This window comes from Macaca fascicularis, chromosome 1, assembly GCF_037993035.2.
Source record: "Macaca fascicularis isolate 582-1 chromosome 1, T2T-MFA8v1.1".
Taxonomy (NCBI): Eukaryota; Metazoa; Chordata; class Mammalia; order Primates; family Cercopithecidae; genus Macaca; species Macaca fascicularis.
Window position 1 is genome coordinate 105,950,066 of NC_088375.1, and position 23,917 is coordinate 105,973,982.

Consider the following 23,917-nt stretch of genomic DNA (forward strand, 5'->3'; position numbering starts at 1 on the left):
GCCTCGCCGAAGTGTTTTTAAAGTGCTTTCCAACCTGTGTCTTTGGGGCTGAGAACTGTTTTCCGAATACAGGCGGAACTGCTTCCGTTGGCCTAGAGCGCAGCCTGCGACTGCGGGACCCAAGTTCCACGTGCTGCCGCGGCCCGGGATAGCTTCCTCCCCTGGTGCACTGCTGCCGCACACACCTCTCGGCTCTTGCGCATTACGCACCTTACGTGTGCTTTTGCCTTCCACTACGTACCTACCTGTCCCCAATACCACTCTGCTCCCCAAAGGATAGTTCTGTCCCTAAATCCCATTCTGTCACCCCAACTACTCTCTGCGCCCCCCCCCCCTTTTTGAGACGGAGTCTTGCTCTGTCGCCCAGGCTGGAGTGCAGTGGTGCGATATCGGCTCAGAGCAACCTCTGCCTCCTGAGTTCAGGCGATTCTCCTGCCTCAGCCTCCTGAGTAGCTGGGATTACAGGGCCCGCCACCACGCTCAGCTAATTTTTGTATTTTTTAGTAGAGACGGGGTTTCACCAACTTGGCCAGGCTGGTCTTAGAACTCCTGACCTCGTGATCCACCCGCCTCGCCCTTTCAAAGTGCTGGGATTACGGGCGTGAGCCACCGCGCCCGGCCCGATCTGCCTCTTAAGTACATAACGGCCCACACAGAACGTGTCCAACTCCTCTGCCCACGTTCCAATGTCCTCTCCCACATATCTCAGTGCCCTTTCCACATACCTCAGGACCCCACCCGCTTAGCTCCATTTCCTCCAGACGCCACCACCACGCGTCCAGGAGTGCCCCCTCCTAAAGCTCCCAGAAGTCCACCATGCTGTGCGTTCCTCCCTCCCTGGCCACGGTAGTGACCCTTCTCTCCCGGGCCCTACCTCCCTCTCGCGGGCTCTCGCTGCCCCACTTAGGCAGCGCTGCCCTTACTCCTCTCCGCCAGGTCAGAAAAGCTCCTCAGCCGGCGCGGTCCAGCCCCGCAAGGCTCCTGGTGACCACTAGAGGGCGGGAGGAGCTCCTGGCCAGTGGTGGACAGTGGCAAGAAAGGACCCTAGGGTTCATCGGAGCCCAGGTTTCCTCCCTTAAGTGGAAATTTCTTCCCCCACTCCCTTCTCAGGAGAATGCCAAGGAGGGAACCCAGGCTGCTGGAAAGTCCGGCTGGGGCGGGGACTGTGGGTTTCAGGGTAGAACTGCGTTTGGAACGGGACAGGGAGCGGTTAGAAGGGTGGGGCTATTCCGGGAAGTGGTGGGGGGAGGGAGCCCAAAACTAGCACCTAGTCCACTCATTATCCAGCCTTCTTATTTCTTGGCCCCGCTCTGCTTCAATGGACCCAAGGAGGGCAGGGAAGTGGAGTGGGAGACCTAGGGGTGGGCTTCCTGGCCTTGCTGTACAGAACCTCAACCTAGCCGTCTTTGTTCCCCATTCCCACCTTAGTTGTTGCCCTGGGGCTAAAACTAGAGCCCAGGGGCCCCAGGTTCCAGACTGCCCCTCCCCACTCCACCCTGGAGCCAGGGAGTGGTTGGTGAAAGGGGGAGGCCAGCTGGAGAACAAATGGGTAGTCAGGGGGTTGAGCGATTAGAGCCCTTGTAGCCTACACAGGAATGGTAGGGGAGGAGGAGGAACAGGTAGAAGGTAGGGAAGGGGGAGGGGGCGGGGTTTTGTCACCTGTCACCTGCTCCAGCTGTGCCTAGGGCGGGCGGGCAGGGGGGAGGGGGGCCAGGGGGACTGGTATAAAGCAGCAGGCGCCTGTGCCCGCTCCACCTCTCAAGCAGCGCCTGCCTGAGTCTGTTCTGCCCTCTCCCCACCCAGTCCACCACCACCATGACACCAGGCACCCAGTCTCCTTTCTTCCTGCTCCTGATCCTCACAGTGCTTACAGGTGAGGGGCACAAGGTGGGGAGTGGGCTGCCCTGCTTAGGTGGTCTTCGTGGTCTTTCTGTGGGTTTTGCTCCCTGGCAGATGCACCATGAAAGGCAAGAATTCTGTCTGTGCCAGAAGGAGGGAGAGGCTAAGGGCAGGCTGAGAAGAGATGCTCCCCCCAAAGAGTGGGTGCCAGGGGCAAGCAAATGTCCTGAAGAGAAGTCTAGGGGGAAGGGAGTAGGGAGAGGGAAGGCTTAAGAGGGGAGAAATGCAGGGGCCAGGAGCTGAGGCCTGTGGGCAGACAGAAGGAGGCTGCTGCAGGGAAGGAGGCAGCCAACCCAGGGGCTGCTGAGGCTGCCCACTCCCCAGTCCTCCTGGTATTATTTCTCTGGTGGCCAGAGCTTGTATTTTCTTCTTGCTCTTATTTTTCCTTCAACCCAACCCTATTAGTTTAACTTATCACAGCTGCCACAGCCCCTGAACCCACAACAGTTGTTACAGGTTCTGGTCATACAAACTCTACCCCAGGCGGAGAAAAGGAGACTTCGGCTACCCAAAGAAGTTCAATGCCCATCTCTACTAAGAATGCTGTGAGTATGAGCAGCAGACTCTCCAGCCACAGCCCCGTTTCAGGCTCCTCCACCACTCAGGGACAGGACGTCACCCTAGCCCTGGCCATGGAACCAGCCACAGGTTCGGCTACCACCTTGGGACACAATGTCACCTCGGCCCCGGACACCAGTGCAGCCCCGGGCTCCACCGGCCCCCCAGCCCGCGTAGTCACCTCGGCCCCGGACACCAGTGCAGCCCCGGGCTCCACCGGCCCCCCAGCCCGCGTAGTCACCTCGGCCCCGGACACCAGTGCAGCCCCGGGCTCCACCGGCCCCCCAGCCCGCGTAGTCACCTCGGCCCCGGACACCAGTGCAGCCCCGGGCTCCACCGGCCCCCCAGCCCGCGTAGTCACCTCGGCCCCGGACACCAGTGCAGCCCCGGGCTCCACCGGCCCCCCAGCCCGCGTTGTCACCTCGGCCCCGGACACCAGTGCAGCCCCGGGCTCCACCGGCCCCCCAGCCCGCGTTGTCACCTCGGCCCCGGACACCAGTGCAGCCCCGGGCTCCACCGGCCCCCCAGCCCGCGTTGTCACCTCGGCCCCGGACACCAGTGCAGCCCCGGGCTCCACCGGCCCCCCAGCCCGCGTTGTCACCTCGGCCCCGGACACCAGTGCAGCCCCGGGCTCCACCGGCCCCCCAGCCCGCGTTGTCACCTCGGCCCCGGACACCAGTGCAGCCCCGGGCTCCACCGGCCCCCCAGCCCGCGTTGTCACCTCGGCCCCGGACACCAGTGCAGCCCCGGGCTCCACCGGCCCCCCAGCCCGCGTAGTCACCTCGGCCCCGGACACCAGTGCAGCCCCGGGCTCCACCGGCCCCCCAGCCCGCGTAGTCACCTCGGCCCCGGACACCAGTGCAGCCCCGGGCTCCACCGGCCCCCCAGCCCGCGTTGTCACCTCGGCCCCGGGCACTAGTGCAGCCCCGGGATCCACCGCACCCCCGGGCTCCACCGCACCCCCAGCCCACGATGTCACCTCGGCCTCAGACTCTGCATCAGGCTCAGCTTCCACTCTGGTACACAGCACCACCTCTGCCAGGGCTACCACCACCCCAGCCAGCAAGAGCACTCCATTCTCAATTCCCAGCCACCACTCTGATACTCCTACCACCCTTGCCAGCCACAGCACCAAGACTGATGCCAGTAGCACTCACCATAGCACAGTACCTCCTTTCACCTCCTCCAATCACAGCACTTCTCCCCAGTTGTCTCTTGGGGTCTCTTTCTTTTTCTTGTCTTTTCACATTTCAAACCTTCAGTTTAATTCCTCTCTGGAAGATCCCAGCACCAACTACTACCAACAGCTGCAGAGAGACATTTCTGAATTGGTGAGCATCAGCCTTTCCTTTCCCATGTTCCCCTGAAGCAGCCATCAGAACTGTCCACACCCTTTGCATCAAGCCTGAGTCCTTTCCCTCTCACCCCAGTTTTTGCAGATTTATAAACAAGGGGATTTTCTGGGCCTCTCCAATATTATGTTCAGGTATAGTTCTGGGTGTGGACTCAGTGTGGTGGTTGGAGGGTGGGTGTTGGTCATGACCTTAAGGAGGGACTGGTGCACTCAAGGTTGGGGGAGAGTCCTGAGCCAGAGCTGGGACCTGTGGCTGAAGTGCCCATTTCCCTGTGACCAGGCCAGGATCTGTGGTGGTACAATCGACTCTGGTCTTCCGAGAAGGTACCACCAATGTCCACGATGTGGAGACACAGTTCAATCAACGTAAAACGGAAGCAGCCTCTCGATATAACCTGACGATCTCAGACATCAGCGGTGAGGCTACTTCCCTGGCTGCAGCCCAGCACCATGCTGGGGCCCCTCTCCTTCCAGTGTCTAGTTCCCCACTTTTTCCTTAGTGCTGGCAGTTAGAGGGGCACCTCCTCTGGGAGACTGCCCTAACCACTGCTTTTCCTTTTAGTGCGTGATGTGCCATTTCCTTTCTCTGCCCAAACCGGGGCTGGGGTGCCAGGCTGGGGCATTGCGCTCCTGGTGCTGGTCTGTGTTCTGGTTGTGCTGGCCATCGTCTATTTCATTGCCTTGGTGAGTGCAGTCCCTGGCCCTGATCAGTGCCCACCCCCCCGCCGACAGAAAGCACTCCATGGTCTGCCATAACCTCCTATTTCCCCAGGCTGTCTGTCAGTGCCGCCAAAAGAACTACAGGCAGCTGGACATCTTTCCCGCCCGGGATGCCTACCATCCTATGAGCGAGTACCCCACCTACCACACCCATGGGCGCTATGTGCCCGCTGGTGGTACCAATCGTAGCCCCTATGAGGAGGTGAGATTGGGCCCCACAGGCCGGGGGAGGCAGAGGCTTTGGCTGGGCAAGGGTTCTGAAGGGGGTACTTGGAAAACCCAAAGAGCTTGGAAGAGGTGAGAAGTGGCATGAAGTGAGCAGAGGAGGACCTGGCAAGGATGGGGGCGCAGAGGTCAGAGGAGTTCTGGGGGACAGGCCTGGGAGGAGACCATGAAAGAAAGGGGCCCTCAAGAGGGAGTGGCCCCACTACCAGAATTCCTAAAAGAGCATTGGCTGTCCACATTCATGCTGGCTGGCCCTGGCTGAACTGGTGCCACCACAGCAGTTTTGTTTTGTTTTGTTTTGTTTGCACCCAGAGGCAAAATGGGTAGAGCACTATGCCCAGGGGAGCCCTTCCTGAGGAGTCACAGGGGGGAACCCCTGTGCCCCTGATCATCTCCTAGGAATAGAGGGTAGACCGAGAAAGGCTGGTGTAGGGGGAGGTTTCCCAGGTAGAGGAAGAAGTGTCAGCAGACCAGGTGAGCCTGGGTGCCAGTTGGGTTCTTGGGAGCTTCAAGGAAGTAAGGAACCCTCCCTCCTTCCTCTCCTGGCTTTTCTCTGTGGGACCTAGTAAATAATTACTGCAGCCACCTGAGGCTGGAAAACCACTCCAGGTTGGGGAGGAGAGAGGAGTTTATTTTTCTTGCTCCTATTTTCCTCGTCCTGGAGACCTCCCTCTCTCGGTTTTACAAAGACACAGATACACACACACACACACACACATATGCACACACACACACACACCTACACACCTTCTTTGACTGGAACAGCAGAGAATAGGGGGACAAGGCGGCTGATTAGAGCCAAGAAGAGGAAGTGAAGGAGAGCAGAGGGAGGAGGGCAGCCCTGTTTACAGTTACTGGCTGGTGGGGTGGCAGGTGCTCTCTCTGAATAAGCCCTTTGAGAGCTGGCCAGGACTCTGGACTGATTACCCCAGCCTGGGGTGGCATCCAGGGGCTCTAGGAGGTACCTTCTGCTTCTCACCCTGGATCTCTTTTCCTTCCACCTAGGTTTCTGCAGGTAATGGTGGCAGCAGCCTCTCTTACACAAACCCAGCAGTGGCAGCCACTTCTGCCAACTTGTAGGGGCACGTCGCCTACTGAGCTGAGTGGCCAGCCAGTGCCAGTCCACCCCACTCAGGTTCTTCAGGGCCAGAGCCCCTGCACCCTGTTTTGGGCTGGTGAGCTGGGAGTTCAGGTGGGCTGCTCACAGCCTTCCTCAGAGGCCCCACCAAGTTCTCAGAACCTTCTCGGTCTGTGGAAGCTCATGGGGGCCCTTGAGGGCTTATGCCTGGGAAGTGTTGCAGTGGGGCTCCCAGGAGGACTGGCCCAGAGAGCCCGGAGATAGCAGGGGACCTGAACAGGACTGAATAAAACGTGGCCTCCCGCTGCGCCAACTTCTGATCTTTCATCTGTGGCCCGTGGGCAGCAGGGCGGTCAGAATGTGTGTGAGAGGCCTGGGGGAGGAGACAGGGAGGCCAGGAGGCAGTAAGGAGCAGGTTTGTTTGAGAAGCAGGAGATGTGAGGAGGAGGTGACGTTGGGGTATAGGGGTGGCCTGAGGAGCCACCTCTGGCTAACCCTGGCAGCACAAGCGGAAGGAGGAAACGAAACCCAGGCGGGTTTTGGAGGGCTGGCATGACTGGGCTCCGTGACTGGGCTCTGTGTGCCAGTGGCTCTCCCCCTCTTCGCCTGGCCCACGCCCTCCTTGCCCCCTGGCACAGTGCCCCCAGGTGGCTCTATTCTTAGCTGTCCGGGTGTGAAGTAAATCCTTGGGCAGTGATTAACAGCCCAGAGTCAACAGGGTTGAGATAAGCGGAGGCTGGGTCAGATCCAGGTGCTGGCACCAGGCCCAGCCCCCTCCCTGACCCCGGCTGCCCCACCAGCCTGCTGCCCCTGGGGTGGGCTCCACAACACCCTGAGAATGGGGAAGTGGTTCTGGTTCCCTGATCCCTTTGGGCCCAGGCACATTGCCTGTCCCCTCAACCGCATTCCCCCAGGGCCTGGTGCTGCAGGGCAGGCCCGGATGCCCTGGTTGGGGCCTGCTGCCAGCAGCCAGAGAGCTATGTCTCCTGGCAGCTGTGGTGGGCTCAGGTGGGGTCAGGACACGTGTGGCAGGAGGCTTAGAGCGCCTAGCCTGGGGCCTTCCTCCCTCAGGCACCAGATCCATTGGTTGCCCCTGCCCAGAACCACAGCCTAGCACCCTGCCCCCTCCCGCCCACCACACCCAGCACAGAAACTAACAGGAATGATTGTGCTCAGGGAAAGCAGAGATGTGCCTGGCATCACAGTTTATTATTTATAAACCATGACAATAACAGCTGTTGCTCAGCACAGGCCTAGCAGAGCCCACTGCAGGAGGACAGCAGTGGGCACCAGAGGCCTTGCCTGGCCGAACCCAATGGGAACACCCAGACTCAGCTGGGTCCCCAAGGGAGACTTGGCACATTGGCGTGGGTGCGGGACAGGTAAAAGCATGCAAGAGGGAGAAGAGGGACGTAAGGGGCATGCGGCTGCAGGGGGTCGGGACCCAAATAAATAAAGCAGGATGACAGGGTCCCCTTCCCGTCACCAGGAGTGCCTGGACAGCTTCCAGCCCCAAAGCCTGCCTGTCCCAAGGCTGTAGTTCAGCATCAACAGGGCAGGGAGCTTGGCAGGGCAAGGGCAGAGCTGGAGATCATGCCCAGTGTTTCAGGTGCCCGGCCCAATCAGCCTGGGGAACACAGGACAGGGATGGAGAAGGGGCTCTCTCCATAGCTTGGGTAACATGCCAAAGGCAGGTCATAGGGCAGACTCAGTGGGGGTGGGGGCCTGGCTAACAGGCAATGGAGAGAACGGGGGCCATCCAGAGAGATGGGCAGAAGAGAGCCCCTGGGTCAAGAGAAAACCGTGAGAAGACACAGACACGGGAGAAGGGGCAGGGCCACATGGTAGGAGAGTTTGGGGGAGAAGCTTCCAGGGGGTAACAACCCGGCGCCAAGAGGTTTGGGGGCCAGGGCCCAGGAGGACCCCAGGTCTGCATGAGGGACCTGGAAGGCTCAGTCCAGCTTGGCGAAGCCCCCAATGGTGACTTTCCTCTCAGGCTTAGTGCCCACTGGTTCCTGGAGCTGTACCGCGCCACCCCCAATGAAGCAAAAGGCAGGGCACACAGGCCCTGAGCAGTCCAGGGGGCACTCCAAGAGCCCACGGAAGGACACAGCATCCAGGAAGGAAACCCGGCCCCGCTCATAGTCCAGGCAGATGCCCAGGCGAGGCGGCAGGGGCACTGTGCAGCCCGCTGCGGGGCCGTCCCTCCCCGTCAGCCCTGCGTTTGAGCTTGCCCCCGACCCCAGCAGGATCTTCCCCATGCCAATGGTTAGGAAAGCAAAGGGCGGCGACGCCTCCACTGTGGCATCCTCGGCACCGCTGTCGTGCCCGCTGTCCGGGTCGTACCTGCAGAAGCGGGTGTTGGGGATGAGATTGTTGAGGGATGGAGTGACAGATGAGGTACCAGAGGGAGACGCTGGAAGGATGGAATGTTGAGGAGCAAGAGGTAGAAGGGATGGATTTTGGGTGTTGAGAAGAAAACGCTGAAGAGGCAGGTTGGAGTATAGGGTCAGGGGTTTGGGTTTGGTGGAAAGAGAGCACTGAGAGGAAAGCACATTGGCAAGAGGTGCTAGGGGGATGGGAAAGACATAGCATTGGTATAGCACGTGGAAAGGTGTCAAGAAAAATGGTATTGGGGAAATCATGCTGGAGAGATGGTTCTGAGGATGAGAGGACGTTGGAAGAATCCGAAATTAGTGACTAAGAAGAGAAAGGTTGTTGGGAAGGTGGGTGTCGGGAGAGAGATGAGGGTGGATTGGTGTCACAAATGAACGGTGTTAGAGGGATGCGGGGTTGGGGACAATGGGGTTTAGGAGGGGATTTGTGTTGGGGAGAAAGCATTTTGAAGAAATAAGGTGTTGGGGGACAGAGTGCTGGGGAGAAGGCTTAGGATGAAAAGCATTAGTGGGAGAGTTTTAAATAGGGAGTTGGGGAGAGGAGGGTTATGGAGGTGAGATGTTTAAGGGAAGATTTTTTTTTTTTTTTGGAAGGAGTTTTGCTCTTGTCACGCAGGCTGGATGGTGTGCAATGACACAATCTTGGCTCACCGCAACCTCCACCTCCCGGGTTCAAGTGATTCTCCTGCCTCAGCCTCGCGAGTAGCTGGGGTTACAGGCATGTGCCACCACACTCAGCTAATTTTTTTGTATTTTTAGTAGAGATAGGGTTTCTCCATGTTGGTCAAGCTGGTCTTGAACTCTCGACCTCCAGTGATTTGCCTGCCTCGGCCTCCCAAAGTGCTGGGTTTATAGGCGTGAGCCACTGTGCCCAGCTAAGGGAAGAATTTTAAGATATGGGTGAAGGAGGTCTTGGAGAGCAAAGGTTTTATGGAGAAGGGATGTTGGAAATGGAGTGTTAGGAAGAAAGGATACAGATGCTTGGAGAGATGGTGTATTGGTCCAGAGTGGCAGATGGTTGGAAGGAAGCAGAGATGGCTCCCTCTTCTATCATCCCTTTCCCTGACCACACACCACGCTCTGAAAATCAGTCCTCAAAAGCCCTTTTGCTGAGCCCATGCCTCTCCTGGCCACAGGCCTCCCAGCCTGGCTTCCATGCTCCTACTACTTCCTCCTAATCCCCTCCCATCCCACCCTAGCAAGTCTGTGCTCCGCTTGCCACCCCTTCCGTGCCCCTCACTTCCACCAGGACCCCCATACTCCATCCCTTCCAGAGGGGTCTGACCTGGGGCTGATCACATCGGGGGCACCCTGGAAACTTTCTTGAAGCTTGCTCTCCAGCCCGACGCCCACCTTGACCAAGTAGGAGGCTGGGTCTACGGCGCAGGCCCAGTAGCTGCGGCCCTGGGTCACAGCCACGTCGCCCAGGACCACATCCACACTCAGGTGGCAGCCGGTCAGCAGCCGGTCAGCAGCCAGCAGCAGGGGCAGCCCTGGAACACTCCGTACTGCTCGCTGGTCCTTGCTGATGGCCAGCCGCTCTCGGCTTGCACCCCAGCGGCCGTCGAGGAAGAAGTGCAGGACTGGAAGGAGGGAGAGGGTTGAGATGGAGGAACAACTTCAGGGACAAACACTGGCACTGGGGGCTGTGAGACTGCAGAACAGGGAACACATTGCAAGGGAGTTCAGTCACCAGGAACAGGCAGGGGGTTCAAGAGAACAGGACATGGGAAACCGGAAAGGGAGGCATGAGGAAAAAAGAAGGGGGCATTCCAAATGGGCATGGAACCCCAGAGAGTTTCTGTGATGACAGTGGGCACAGAAGCCAGTGCTCTGGACCTGGCTGACTCATGGGGTTTCCTCCAACCCCTTACTTGTGGCCAGCCCCATGGACAGTTCCCACTATTCTGTTCTACCTGGTGACATTCCCATCACCATCAATCTATGCCTTCCAGCCCATACTCTGGGTTCACACCTGGCCCTTATACCCAGTCCCTACTTGGGTGGCAAGGCTTCCCTCTCATGCCCGCACCCTGGAGTTCAAACTATTTTCTAGTCACTTTAGTAACATTCTTGAGCCCTAACCATGAGCCAGACATTGTACTCAGACTCCCATGCATCGTCTCACACCAGCTGAATTCTTGTAACCCTATGAGGTAAGCATTATCATTTTTTAAAAATAATTTCTTTTTGACACGGAGTCTCACACTGTTCCCCAGGCTGGAGTGCAGTGGCACAATCTCAGCTTACTGCAAGCTCCGCCTTCCAGCTTCAAGCGATTCTCCTGCCTCAGCCTCCCAAGTAGCCACCACGCCCAGCTAATTATTTTTATTTTTAGTAGAGACGGGGTTTCACTATGTTGGCCAGGCTGGTCTTGAACGCCTGACCTTGTGATCCACCCGCCTCGGCCTCCCAAAGTGCTTGGATTACAGGCGTAAGGCACCGTGCCCGGCCAAAAATAAATTTTTTAAACGTATTTTATTGATTTATTGATTGAGACAGAGTTTCACTCTTGTTGCCCAGGCTGGAGTGCAATGGCGCGATCTCGGCTCACCACAACCTCCGCCTCCCAGGTTCAAGTGATTCTCCTGCCTCAGCCTCCCAAGTAGCTGGGATCACAGGCATGTGCCACCACACCTGGCTACTTTTATATTTTTAGTAGGTTTCTCCATGTTGGTCAGGTTGGTCTCAAACTCCCAACCTCAGGTGATTCACCTGCCTTGGCCTCCCAAAGTGCCAGGTTTACAAGTGTGAGCCACCTCGCCTGGCCTTTATTTATTTATTTATTTTTTCTGAGACGGCGGAGTCTTCCTCTGTCGTCCAGGCTGGAGTGCAGTGGCGCAATCTCGGCTCACTGCAACCTCCGCCTCCCGGGTTCAAGCGATTCTCTTGCCTAAGCCTCCCGAGTAGCTGGGATTGTAGACATGCACCACCACGCCTGGCTAATTTTTGTATTTCTAGTAGAGACAGGGTTTCACCATGTTGGCCAGGCTGGCCTCGAACTCTTGACCTTGTGATCTGCCCGCCTCGGCCTCCCAATGTGCTGGGATTCCAGGTGTGAGCTACCTTGCCTGGCCTATTTATTTTTTTAGAGATCAGGTCTTGCTATGTTGGCCAGGTTGGTCTTGAACTCCTGGCCTCAAGCAATCCTCCCTCCTTGGCTTCCCAAAGTGCTTGTATTACAGGTATGAGCCACTGCACCTGGCTAGTATTATCATTATCCCTACAGAAAAGGACTCTGAAGTTCAGAGAGAGTGCAAAACTTGCCAGAAGCCACTCACACAGTTGGCAAGAGGTAGAGCTGGGATTTGAACCCAAGCAGTCTAGCTCCAAAGTTAGTGGGTGTGAGACCTACTATGTTATGTGGCCTCTCTAGCGACCACCCGAACCAACCGTCAGGGCCTGGGCCCTGGCATACCCCATGCCCTTTGCACGACCACCTGTGCCTGCTCACTCACCAGGTGCTGGGGGCGTGTGCAAGTGCACATCTTCACTGTACTCGCCGTAGCCGGCCTTGTTGCAGCCGCGGACGCGCAACACATACACAGAGCCCGTGTCGGGGTTCTCGAGCAGGGCACTGGTGCCCCTCACCTCCTCCCGCCGCTGCCAGCGGGTGGGGCCCGGCTGGGCAGGCACATCCGTGCGCCGGAACTCAACGGTATAGTGCCAGGCAGGTGGTGAGTGGGGTGGCAGCCGCCAGCACAGGAAGATCTGATCATAGGCAAAGGTGCGCTGGGTGTCAATGACGGGGGCCTCAGGCACTGTTGGAAGAGACAGCGGGGGTCAGTCAGGGCCTGGCCACTGGCCTGGCATGGAGGACAGGGACAGGCAGGAAAAGGGAAAGCAGCGGGAGCCGGGGGGGTGAGTGTGGGTGAGAGGGAGCTGGGGAAGGGCTCATCTCGGGACTGGGCACAGGAGAGGCAGGGCAGGGCCCAAAAGAGAACGAGGCTGGAAAGTGCTGGGCTGGGGGTGAGGACACCTGTGTGCTAGTCCTGGGCTGCTGCTACCTCACTCTGGCCTGGAATAAGTCACTTCCCCTTTCTGGGCCTCAGTTTCCTCCCCTGTCAAATAAGGGTATCAGATCAGGTAAGTTCTGGGGGTCCTTGCAGCTCAGACATTGTATGAGTTAAGAAGAGCCCCAGGGAGGGGCAGGCAAAGGCCACTGGAGCCCACAGGCAAGAGGGCACCGAGCAGGAAGGAAGAGGACCAGGCTCAGAAGAGAGATGCAGGAGGCAGCGAGGTGGAAAGTGGGGACAACAGAGGGACAGCAAAAGCTGAGGGCAGGGGTTGGAGGTCAAGGGAAAGGAAGTGCAAGGCCAGAGGGCAAGGGTCACAAGGACAAAAGGTCAGAAGGGCCAGGATTACGCAAGCGCCTGAAGAAGGCAGAAGAGAGACAGGGCATTGGTTCAGTGGGAGGACCACGAGGTCGGGGCAAGGCAGGAAAGAGAAGGAAGCAATGAGTGGTTGGCCGAGATGTGTGGGAGCAGCGGGGTGGGAAGGGGGCCCGGCGGCGGGCAGGGCCCCCGGGGCAGGGCCGCTGACTTGCCTGGGGTGCTCCGGAGCAGAGTCCGCGGTGGCCACAGCCTACAAACAAAGAGAGGGAGAAGCAGCGCTGAGCGCGGTAGGACGGTGTGGCAGGGTGGGCTGGGTGGGAGGAATGGCTGGCCAGGCCGGGCAGGAGGCCGGGGAGGTCCCCGGTGGGCACTGCCCCCCGGGCCCGCTGCTGGGGAGGAAGGGAAGAAGGCTCTGGTTGGGCATGGGGCCTGGCCATCTCCTTACCTCGCAGAAAGTTAAGCTCTGTCAGCAGCTTCATCTCACGTCCCACGTCGAGTTGGCAATGGCGGAAGGAGGAGCTGGCAGCTGGCCGGAACGTCTGGAGGGCTTCAGTAGCTCGGGCAATCCTGGGATGGGGGCAAGAAAAGGTCAGGCACTGCCATCTGGGCAGCCACCCTTCCCCTCAATTCTCTTGCCTGCCCCTAGAGGCTTGGGAACTGCTTTGGGAGCTGGTATCAGTTTGGCCTCATGAAAATCCTCAGAACCCCAGTTCTTCACCTGGAAGTACTGTAGACATTGTCCTAGATATTGGTCACACCCATGATGTCCCTGCCCCCCTAGGATCCCATGCCCCTGAGTACCTGTTGTGCAGCTGCTTGGCGGCTTGCACAAAGCAAGGCTGGTCTGTTTCCTTAAGTACTTCCTGGGCATAGCCCACCAGACCTGAGCCATCCAGCAGGCTCCGGTGCTCCTGAATCTGGGCGCTGAGACGGGCCAGCCGCTCCTGCTGGCATTCTTCAATGGCCTGAAGCAGTGATGCCCGCTTCTCCTCCAGCACAGCCCCCAGCCCCCGCACCAGCTGTGACACCTCCTCCTTGGCCTGCTGACCACTCACCTGCCCAGGGAGCAACACCCAAAGGATGCATGACTTACTATCTTCTTTTTGGAGGCAGCACTTGTGCTGGCCTCTTTGGACACCACAGCATGGCTAAGGTTACAAGGGATCTGGGGAAATCCTGCTCACCCATTCCTACAGGGCCTGGGCTCATGGTTGCAAAGGGACCTCTAGATGGACTCAACTCCAGGTCATTTATGCCAACCTTCCTGGATCCCCACATCATAATCCCTGCCCCTTAGTGACTCATCCAAATGAACAAGACCATGCCTACCCTAATGTCCACTTTGACTGCACTAATTAATGTCCACTGGCATCTATGCCATCCTTAGTTGTCCATCCTCATGTCAGCCAGCTCAATCAACCTGGCAGAAGGTATCAGTCATCACCTCACTCTAGTACTGGGGATGTGTGCCATCTTTGGTAGGCACTTGAGCCTGAGAGCATCTGAGCTATGCATAGGGTTTTTTGAGCGACGTGTGTGGGGTTTTTCGAGCTCTCTCCTGAGCTATAGCCACCCTGCTCCCCCTGCAGCCCAGGTACAGCCTGGCCTGGGGCACTGGTGTTCCTGCAAACCTGGTTTAACCAGAACCTGGACACCTCACGGGCTTCCTGAGCTAGCAACGAGGTGATTGGGTCATGACCACCCACACCCCCTTCCTGCCCCTACTCCCAGGCAGGGCCCAGGGCCCACCTCCGTGCCCTCCCTCACCTCGGTGTGCCTCACGGCCTCCTCCAGCTCACAGATCTGGGTCTGTACCGTGTCCTGGTTTCCCAGGATGTATGTCAGGCTCTTTGTCAGCTTGTCCTGAGGGGGAAGAAAGAGGTGGGCATCATGCCCAGCTCTGCAGAAGCCAGCAGTTGGGAGGAGGTGCAAGAGGGTAAGAGTGTGAGTTAGCACTAGGGTTGGATAAGGGGGGTCCTTACCTTGAGGGCCTGGTAGGCACTGAGCACTGGTGTGATCTTGTGCCCGCTGTGGGTGCGCCGCACCCGGCAGAGTTGACATACCAGTCGTTGGCATGTCTTGCAGTAGTGGGTCACCTCTTCCTTGTGGTCTGGGCACATAAGACCCTAGGGACACAAAGAACAATGTGATGGTCAGACAATGGTGTGGGTAAGGGTACTATGCTACCACTACAGCAGTTTGGTGCCCTCCCTCCACTGGCAAGATGGGAGTGGAGACACCCAGACACCCGCTGGTGGTGCTCCACAGTGCCACCTGGTGGTACATACTGGCATCAAAGAGAGCCTTTCCTGCAGTTTCCGGGCGGTGCCCATTTCACCAGCATTGCACCTCCTTTCATCTCTCTCATTGGGATATGTGGTAATAACAGTAATAATGATGCCAATTAATCTTAGCCTGATAGTTAATAATTAACCTTGTCCATCTTGTTTACTGCTGTATCTCCAACACCTAGAATAGCCCCGTGCACATAGGTGCTCATTAAATATTTGTTCAGTGAGTGAATGCACACAGACCTTTTCAGTGTGCAGATAGTGAACAAACATTATCTCACACCCTCCTCTCAGCAACCCTTTAGGTATGGACATTGCAGGGCAGATACTACAATCCCCCTGTAGTAAATGAGATGGAGGCCCGAAGTTGTTGAATGATTTGTCCAGTGACTTTGTTACAGATAACAGAGGTAAGTGCTTAGCATTGAAAAACCCTTCCCACTTCCTTTTGGAAACCCACAATGCCAGGCACCCCCACCCACCTGCAGCAGCATGTCCCTCCCTCCCCAAGGCTTGGAAGGGCTGGCTCACCTTGGGGCGGAAGGAGAGGGTGGGCAGGGTGGGCTCATGCTGGGCCTTCTGGGTGCCCCAGGGGTGGAAGAGCTTGAAGCACTCATTGCAGAAGGTGGCGCGGCACTCTGTGCAGCCCTTGGTGGCCTCTAGTGGTGGCGGCTTGCACAACTGGCACAGGATGGCGCCTCCCACACTCACACTCTGGCGGTACCGCTCCACCACACGTTCCAGGGTCAGGTTCCGGAAAAGCCCTGCCAGACCCCGCTCCCCAAGCTCCACATCACCTTGGCATGCTGGACACGGGAACATGATCACCTGGGGGTGCAAAGCACCTCGCTTCCTCCCAGGGTATGTCCCAAAGCCTGTGGGTGAACCAGGGAGGTAGAGGACGTGAGAGTTACAGCTGGCTGGATGTGGGGAAGCCTGTTCAATTAAATTAGATTTTCATTGTGCCAGAGCTCAGCTCTCATTAGAGCCTGCGTAAGCAGTATCTCCACCCCCTAGAAAGACAGACAGATGCCCCTGACCAGTGATGGACTTCTTCCATCTTCCTGATGAATAGCTCAGCGTTCCCATCCCCACCCTACAGGCCCCAGTCCCACCTGACTTAAGCAGTCGGTCCAGGCGGTCTGGCTTGGGGAGAGTTCTGCGGGAGAGGCGGGGGCTGCGGGTGGAAGGGGTGGAGGCAGGAGAGGTGGGCTCAGAGCTGGGGTCCCCACCATGTCCTATGTAGCCCTGCTGGCCCAAGACCTCCCGAGCACAGGCCTGGCACACGTTGTGGGTACAGGGCAGCACCAGTGGCTGCTTGTACATCTCTTGACACACTGGGCACAGCAGTTCCTTCTCCATGTTCTTCATGCTGGTCTGTGGAGGGACCAGGAGGCTAGGTCAGCGCTTGGACACCTAGGCATACCTCAGCAGCCCCTTGGCTGCCCTTGGATACCCTAGGGGTCTGAGGAAGGAGCAAGACAAGCTATCTGTAGCTTTTCCCCAGCACCTGCCTTGGGCTGGTTCACAGACCTTCCCAGACCTCTGTCCCTTGCTTCTTTCCCTGCGGCAGAGCTAAAGGCCCAGAGGAGGGACGGTTGAAGCTTGTGCCTGCTCCAGCCTCAAGCCCAATCCCCATTTCTCCAGCTGCAGCAGCCCCAGCTGGCAGCCCCCTCACCTGCCTCCATCCCCCATCTGTGGGCAGCTTGCCCCTGGCATTTTTCTCAAGGACACCGCCCATTCTGCAGCTCCATGCAGACCCCCACTCCCTTCTCTAGCAGCACCCCCATGCCGTGATTCCCGATAGTCAGGCGAAGCTGGCACTCCATCCTGCTCGCTCCATACGTCCTCCTGCCGCGGCTCCGGCCTGCGGCCACTCCAGCCTCCATTCCCTATCCTTCACTTCCCCATCGTTCTCCTCCAATCCCTCTTACCAACCCATTCCCCTTCGCCCCCATCAGGCCCTCCCGCCCTCTCCTGCAGCGCAACCCGGTCAGCGGCACCCCCTTCTCCGAGCTAGTGGGAGAATCAAGAGCCCCGCCTACTCGCCCCCTCCCCACCGGAAGTCCCCTCCCCCTCTTGGTGGCGAGAGTGGGGGTCCTCAGGCTATGCCCCACCCCCACACCTCACCTTGGTCCCTCTCTTCGCAGCCATCCCGGTCAGGGGCGCAGCTGACACAAAGGAGGGAGGGACAAGGAGGGGGGGAGGAAGTGGTGGGGGGGAACACGGTTGGCACCGCCCCTGGGAGAGCCGGGCAAGGGTTGCCATGACAACCGCAGGCTCGGAAGCAGCCCTGAGTGGGGGTGCGTGGGGTGGGGTCTTGGGGAGGGGTCCAAATTGGGATCTGCACTGTGGGGCGGCTCCTACATCATCCCCCACCTGTCCTCAGTTTTCTTGGAAAATATCCAAGCTCACACTTCCCCTCCTCATAACAGCGCCTTTCCCCTGAAGCCCCAGCCCCGGTGCACTGCTGGAGGCCACCCCAGCCCACCCGCTGCGTCTGGGCTGCTCCTAGCTCCTCCTCACGCCCCAGCACACCGACGCCTTCAAGGCACTCACCTCCGGGCTGCTCCCGGGATTACCCTCTCATACCTGCATCCCGACCCTCCCAGCCGTTTCTGCCATCGCTAGTCCCCTGTCTACATCCCAGCATCTTCCTGGATCCCCACCTGTTCCAGGTCCCAGCTTGCCACAGAACCCTATACGCCCCCTCCCCTTCCCTCGACCCCACCTTAACTCACACTGATGCGGACCAGTGCGTCCATGATGGAAGTGAAGGTCTGCATATCCTCACCCTCTGCCATGGCCCTACCGTGCCCGCCCGCCCCTGGGTGCCCGATCCCGGCTGCGGCTGCGAACCCTGGGCTTAATGCAGGAGCCCAGTGGGGGTGTGAGGAGGGCTGGGGGGTGAGGTGTCACTGCGCATGCTCCAGGGACCAGCCTCGAACAGCGCCCGTCGGGGTAGGGGGTGGGAAATAGTTCTCCCCACGTGGTTCTCGAAAGCCGGTCGGGGGGTTGGGGAATATGGAAAGGTATTTGAGGGGGGAGCCATTTCTTATATTCTCGTTTTTCATTGGCTCCTAATTTTACTCATATAAAGCGGGGGATTAGTTTCGGAGGAAAATGGGTTCCTGATTGAGAGCACTAAATTTTGGGTTGAGAGATGTTGAGGCAATGGTCATGGGGCAGGGAGGTTTGAGGAACGTGCACTAGAGATGACAGAAATGGCAAAGAAGACAGAGATGGGATAGATGCCACAGGCACGGGCCCAATGACTTAAAGAGATAAGTGCAGCTTGTACAGAGCGGCAGCAGACGCACCAGGTATGAGGAAAGCCTGGGGACCAGGGCGGTGGCCGAGGATGCCCCCTCGACGCATTATTTCCTCCCTGTCGCAAGAGGGCGCTGCGTCCAGGCACTGAGAGGACGAAAGAGGAGAACGCGGGGAGCAGCAAGTCCGCGTTAAGCGCTAACGCATGCGCATAGCTAACCGCACCCGCCTCAGCTTCCCTTTCTTGGCCAGAGGCGCCGGTTGGACTCACGGGAGGGGCATGATGGGTAACGGGACTGGTGGGGTCCCCAGGAAGTGCTAGAGGGGGTCGGGGTTTGGGTGGAAAAGCTTTCCTTGTCCTCTCCTGGCAGAGCTGACGTGTCCTGGGTTCCACCGGGAGCGGGCATTTCCACTGGACGGGAGGGTTCGGGGTGTCCAGGGCTGGGGAATACCTAGGGGTTGCCGCGCGGTGTGGGGAGTTGGGGCATGTGGCTGCAGTCCCGGGAGTTCTTGGAGGGGTCGGCCCACTGAGCTTCTGGACCGGCCGATCTGCCCGTAGCTTGCCGGAGGGAGGGCGGAGCCTGACTCTCCGTCCCTTCTCCCATACCCTCTAGTGGTAGGTACAGGCACCTCGCTGGCGCTTTCCTCCCTCCTGTCCCTGCTGCTCTTCGCTGGGATGCAGATGTACAGCCGTCAGCTGGCCTCCACCGAGTGGCTCACCATCCAGGGCGGCCTGCTTGGCTCGGGTCTCTTCGTGTTCTCGCTCACTGTATCCTCCCTGCGGTTGGAGGGGGCGGGCCCCGTAGGCATGTGCCCTTCCCCTTCCCCACACAGCTCTGCCCCAGTTGCACGCCCTACTCCTTAACTCCCTCAACCAGGCCTTCAATAATCTGGAGAATCTTGTTTTTGGCAAAGGATTCCAAGCAAAGATCTTCCCTGAGAGTAAGTGAATATTGGAGCTTCAGTGTTTGAACTTTCTCCTCTTTTTTTTTTTTTTTTGAGACGGAGTCTTGCTCTGTCGCCCAGGCTGGAGTGCAGTGGCCGGATCTCAGCTCACTGCAAGCTCTGCCTCCCGGGTTCAAGCCATTCTCCTGCCTCAGCTTCCCGAGTAGCTGGGACTACAGGCGCCCGCCACCTCGCCCGGCTAGTTTTTTGTATTTTTTAGTAGAGACGGGGTTTCACCGTGTTAGGCAGGATGGTCTCGATCTCCTGACGTTGTGATCCACCCGTCTCGGCCTCCCAAAGTGCTGGGATTACAGGCTTGAGCCACCGCGCCCGGCAAACTTTCTCCTCTTTAACCTCCTGAAACATGATATTGAATTTCCAGATGCTTAGGTATTAAAGATTGTTAAGGAGAAATATATTTACTAAAGCTGTCTGAAAACAGATGATGCTTTTCGATTCTGCATCTTGTATAGCTCCTGGAGTTGGAGCTGGAAGAGAAAGCCTTTGAAAGCAAGAAACTTTGGTACCTTCTGGCCAGCTCCCAGGGAAGGTTTGAGGGGAATAGGCAAATTTCGGCTGATGTTTTGCATCTATTCGCTGGGAGGTGGTCCTTGGTGCCACCAGAAGAAGCAGCAGGACCAAATTCACTGTGGAGTTCTGATGTGAAATTGACTCAGTATTAGAGAATTCTACTTATTCGAGGAGATTGTGAAGAGCCTAAATACTAGAGGCACCAAATTTCCACGGCAGCAGGAATCCTGACCAAATCAGAATAACTGTTAGATTATTTCCTGTTTGGAATAATTCTTGTTCAATTGCTCATGTAATCAAGAATTGATTCAGTTATTTGGCCGGGCGCGGTGGCTCAAGCCTGTAATCCCAGCACTTTGGGAGGCCAAGACGGGCGGATCACGAGGTCAGGAGATCGAGACCATCCTGGCTAACACAGTGAAACCCCGCCTCTACTAAAAAAAATACAAAAAAACTAGCCGGGCGAGGTGGCAGGCGCCTGTAGTCCCAGCTTCTCGAGAGGCTGAGGCAGGAGAATGGCGTGAACCGGGGAGGCGGAGCTTGCAGTGAGCCGAGATCCCGCCACTGCACTCCAGCCTGGGCGACAGAGCAAGGCTCCGTCTCAAAAAAAAAAAGAATTGATTCAGTTATTTATGGAGAATTAAGTTTATAAAGCAAATTAAGCATCACGACCAGATTACTTAAGGAATGCCACATGCTCATAAATTCACAGCAGATGCAATCTCATGTAAAACCTTCATCTGGCAAAACAAAGATCTATCACAGTTGCCCTTAATCTTTTCTTTTTTTTGAGACAAGGTTTTACTCTGTCACCCAGGCTGGAGTGCAGTGATGTGATCATGGCTCACTGCAGTCTTGACCTGGACTCAAGCAATCTTCCCACCTCAGTCTTACCTCTTACCAGTAGCTGGGACTACCAGTGAGTGAGTGCCACCATACCCAGCTACTGTTTTAAGTTTTTGTAGAGATGGGTTTCACCATATTGCCCAAGCTGGTCTCGAACTCCTGGGCTCAAGTGATCCTCCTGTTTCAGCCTCCCAGAGTGCTGGAATTACAGGTGTGAGCCACTGGGCCTTGGCTGCCCTCATTTCTTTGCCCCACTCTAGGACTTGCTTTCTCCGCATAGCCCTTTCGCAGGCTTCAGAGTTCCTTCCATCCAGTAGCCCTGGGACTTCTCTCTGTTAGATTTTGTTTCTTTCCATATGTATTATCTTCACTTGCTTCTTTTTTTTTTTTTTTTTTTTGAGATGGAGTCTCGCTCTGTCACCTATGCTAGAGTACAGTGGTGTGAACTCAGCTCACTGCAGCCTTTGCCTCCTGGGTTCAAGCGATTCTCCCGCCTCAGCCTGCCGAATAGCTGGGATTACAGGCATGCGCCACCATACCTGGCTAATTTTTGTATTTTTGATAGAGACAGGGTTTCACCATGTTGGTCAGACTGGTCTTGAACTCCTGACAACAGGTGATCCACCCACCTCGGCCTCCCAAAGTGCTGGGATTACAGGTGTGAGCCACCGTGCCCGGCTTTTCAGTTGCTTCTGAAAGAAACCATTGGCTGGGTGGGATGACACGTGCCTGTAATCCTAGCACTTTGGGAGGTGGAGGCTGGCAGAAGTGCTTGGGCCCAGGAATTCAAGACCAGCCTGGGCAACAGAGAGAGACCCTGTCTCTACAAAAAGTACAAAAATTAGCCGGGCATGGTGGTGCGCACCTATAGTCCCAGGTACTTGGGAAGCTGAGGTGGGAGGATCGCTTGAGCCCAGGAGGTCAAGGCTGCAGTGAGCTGAAACTGCACCACTGCACTCCAACCTGGGCGAGAGAGTGAGATTCTGCCTCAAAAATTAAAAAAAAAAGAAAAAGATGCCATTGTGGTGGGGCAAAGCTCTTGGCCCACTTCGCCTTCTCTGCCCTCTCCACTTGGGCAGGTGCAGCCCTGTGTGTCCTTGCTTTTGTCCTCTCATCTTCTCTCCCATCATATTCCAGGTAACCTAAAATCATTTCCTGCCCCCATGAACAAGTGAATCCAAGCACTCTGCCCTCCAGCCTGTGTCCAGGGAGCAAGGCCCTCAACTTCCACCACCGGTCACCCAGCTTAATGAATTGATTCTCATTGTCTGGCTTCTGTCGGAAAAGGCTTCCCCAAATGGGAACACATCTTGCCCTTCAGACTCTGTTGTCCATCACCTTTCCTTTTCCCTTTTATGGGAGGAAAGCCAGGATAGGGAAGTTACATGAGATTTGGGGCAGAGCTGATTAAAAAAAAAAAGCATACATCTACATCCATGTTTTTTTTTTTTTTCTTTGAGACAGGGTCTCACTCTGTTGCTCAGGCTGGAGTGCAGTGGTGCAATCATAGCTCACTGCAGCTTTGAACTTCCTGGCTCAAGGGTTCCTCCCACCTCAGCCTCCTGGGTAGCTGGGACTACAGGCATGTGTACCAGTGTACTACCATGCCTGGCTAATTTTTTTTTAATTCAATTTTTTTTTTTTTTTTTTTTTAAGAGATGGGTCTCACTTTGTTGTTCAGGCTGGTCTCAAACTCCTGGCTCAAGTGATCTGCCCACCTCAGCCTCCCAAAGTGTTGGGATTCTAGGTGTGAGTCACTGCACTCAACCTCCTACCTCCATGTTCTGGGTATCATTAAGGTCATCTGAATCCTCCTGCTGTTGTCATGTATACCCTTCTAAGCAGGTTCCCCAGGATTCAGAGAGCCCCGGATTTCTCCTGGACTCCATGTGCGGATGCGTAATATTTCCATTCTGACCGTTGCCCTCCTTGTTTCTTCTTGCCTCCCTAGTTCTCCTGTGCCTCCTGTTGGCTCTCTTTGCATCTGGTCTCATCCACCGAGTCTGTGTCACCACCTGGTATGTTCCTGACAGCTGGGTAAGGGGTGTAGCATTCTGTTCTTTGGCACTGGATCCTACTCTGATGGTGCCAGACTTTTTCCTTCCACAGCTACCTCTCCCTCTGTTCTCCCTCTTTTGTCCTTCCCCATTTTCCTAAACTTGAACTTGGATTCTTTTCCTGATGCTAGTATCTTCCCTAGAAGGCACCGGGCTGGCAGCATGCTCACTGGTGCCATGACCTTTCTGTCTTCACCATATAGCTTCATCTTCTCCATGGTTGGTCTGTACTACATCAACAAGATCTCCTCCACCCTGTACCAGGCAGCAGCTCCAGTCCTCACACCAGCCAAGGTCACAGGCAAGAGCAAGAAGAGAAATTGACCCTGAATGTTCAATAAAGTAGATTCTTTGTAGCTCTGTGAGTTGTGATATGTTGTGGACCTCATCTACCAGTGCCCAGCTTAGGTGTACAGAATGTTGAGACATTTGGGCACCTTCTGTTTTCAGACCTTGGGAATGGTGAGGCTTTCCTTACTCCCACATTCATTTTTACCAATTATCTGTGGAATACCGTCAGTGCTGCTGGAGTGGCATACACTTGTGTGAGTCTCATCATGGAATAAAAGTGTATGAATGTTCTGCAGTCGTGATCTTTGGGGAAAGGGATAAAGGCTGCAAGGCAGGAAGGCCGGCCCGTCAGTACCAGAAGGGATCTTGGAGCAAAAAAGTAAAGGAAGGAAAGGTCCTGTACACCTATACTGTTTCATGGGATTCCACGTGGTATCTTTGCCACTCCAGCTCCCTGCCTTGAGCAAATGAGCCCCCTGCTGCAAGTGCATAGATGGGACCTCTCTCCTGATGCTGTCCCTGGGACCTATCTGTTCTGCTCCAGAAAGAACATATGCCTGTGTTTAGAAAGACTCCCCAGGTGGTCAGCTGCTCCTTGCCTGTTTATTCTGGTGCCTTCATTTTTTTCTCCGTCTTGTAGCCAAGACACTGGGAACTTCCTAAGTTGTAGCGAAGTATATAAAACAATAGGAGCAAGGACATCAACTTCCGAGCCAACCTTGATACAAATGCAGGTGGCTACTTGCACCCTGCCCTGTCTGTGCTCTGTCATGAGGAACAACTCTGTGCAGAGTGCCTGTCCTAGGTGCCCTCCCTTGTGCTGAATGGTGTGGGTTTTAAGGTACACACCTTGTCTTGGTCAGTTTTGTCTTTTCCAGAGCCTGATAATGGACAATAAAGACAGTGGGTTGGGCCAGCCGCGGTGGCTCAAGCCAGAAATCCCAGCACTTTGGGAGGCCGAGGTGGGTGGATCACTTGAGGTCAGGAGTTTGAGACTAACCTGGCCAACATGGGGAACCCCATCTCTACGAAAAATACAAAAATTAGCCACGTGTGGTGTTGTGTGCCTATAGTCCCAGCTACTTGGGAGGCTGAGGCACCATCTGCGCTTGAACCCAGGAG

At 56.6% G+C, this 23,917-nt stretch overlaps 3 protein-coding genes across 24 annotated transcripts; 2 read left to right on the top strand and 1 right to left on the bottom strand.

The window, feature by feature from the left end:
- Positions 1-1,753: 1,753 nt before the first annotated feature.
- Positions 1,754-6,147, top strand: MUC1 (mucin 1, cell surface associated). 10 transcript variants are annotated; one of them, XM_045361833.1, is made up of 8 exons: positions 1,754-1,873; positions 2,347-2,444; positions 3,765-3,788; positions 3,888-3,943; positions 4,092-4,228; positions 4,374-4,495; positions 4,584-4,733; positions 5,762-6,147. In XM_045361833.1, exons 1-8 carry the CDS (start codon positions 1,816-1,818, stop codon positions 5,834-5,836), a joined length of 720 nt encoding a protein of 239 aa, XP_045217768.1. In that variant the 5' UTR covers positions 1,754-1,815; the 3' UTR covers positions 5,837-6,147. The 10 variants fall into 10 exon arrangements, with proteins under 10 accessions (XP_045217768.1, XP_073850060.1, XP_073850066.1 ...); XM_073993959.1 differs by having other exon boundaries at positions 2,356-2,444; XM_073993965.1 differs by having other exon boundaries at positions 2,383-2,444.
- An 875-nt stretch (positions 6,148-7,022) lies between these two features.
- On the bottom strand, positions 7,023-17,777 carry TRIM46 (tripartite motif containing 46). Of its 12 annotated transcripts, none has more exons than XR_012413959.1 (12): positions 17,597-17,777; positions 16,986-17,026; positions 15,971-16,232; positions 15,387-15,730; positions 14,547-14,690; positions 14,332-14,427; positions 13,366-13,619; positions 13,010-13,131; positions 12,777-12,814; positions 11,689-11,991; positions 9,516-9,813; positions 7,023-8,180 (listed from the first exon to the last, which is right to left on the bottom strand). XR_012413959.1 is itself a non-coding variant. In XM_065544786.1 (12 exons), exons 1-12 carry the CDS (start codon positions 17,657-17,659, stop codon positions 7,787-7,789), a joined length of 2,370 nt encoding a protein of 789 aa, XP_065400858.1. In that variant the 5' UTR covers positions 17,660-17,777; the 3' UTR covers positions 7,023-7,786. The 12 variants fall into 12 exon arrangements, 7 of the variants coding, with proteins under 7 accessions (XP_065400858.1, XP_045217743.1, XP_005541655.1 ...); XM_065544786.1 differs by lacking the exons at positions 12,777-12,814; positions 16,986-17,026 and adding exons at positions 16,343-16,419; positions 16,616-16,624 and having other exon boundaries at positions 17,593-17,777; XR_012413957.1 differs by lacking the exon at positions 16,986-17,026.
- A 187-nt stretch (positions 17,778-17,964) lies between these two features.
- Positions 17,965-22,860, top strand: KRTCAP2 (keratinocyte associated protein 2). Of its 2 annotated transcripts, none has more exons than XM_045361852.3 (5): positions 17,965-18,178; positions 18,740-18,894; positions 19,004-19,067; positions 22,399-22,465; positions 22,708-22,860. In XM_045361852.3, the coding sequence occupies exons 2-5, from the start codon at positions 18,802-18,804 to the stop codon at positions 22,826-22,828; spliced, it is 345 nt and encodes a 114-aa protein (XP_045217787.1). In that variant the 5' UTR covers positions 17,965-18,178; positions 18,740-18,801; the 3' UTR covers positions 22,829-22,860. The 2 variants fall into 2 exon arrangements, with proteins under 2 accessions (XP_045217787.1, XP_005541653.2); XM_005541596.3 differs by lacking the exon at positions 17,965-18,178 and adding an exon at positions 18,353-18,412.
- The last annotated feature ends 1,057 nt before the right edge of the window (positions 22,861-23,917 follow it).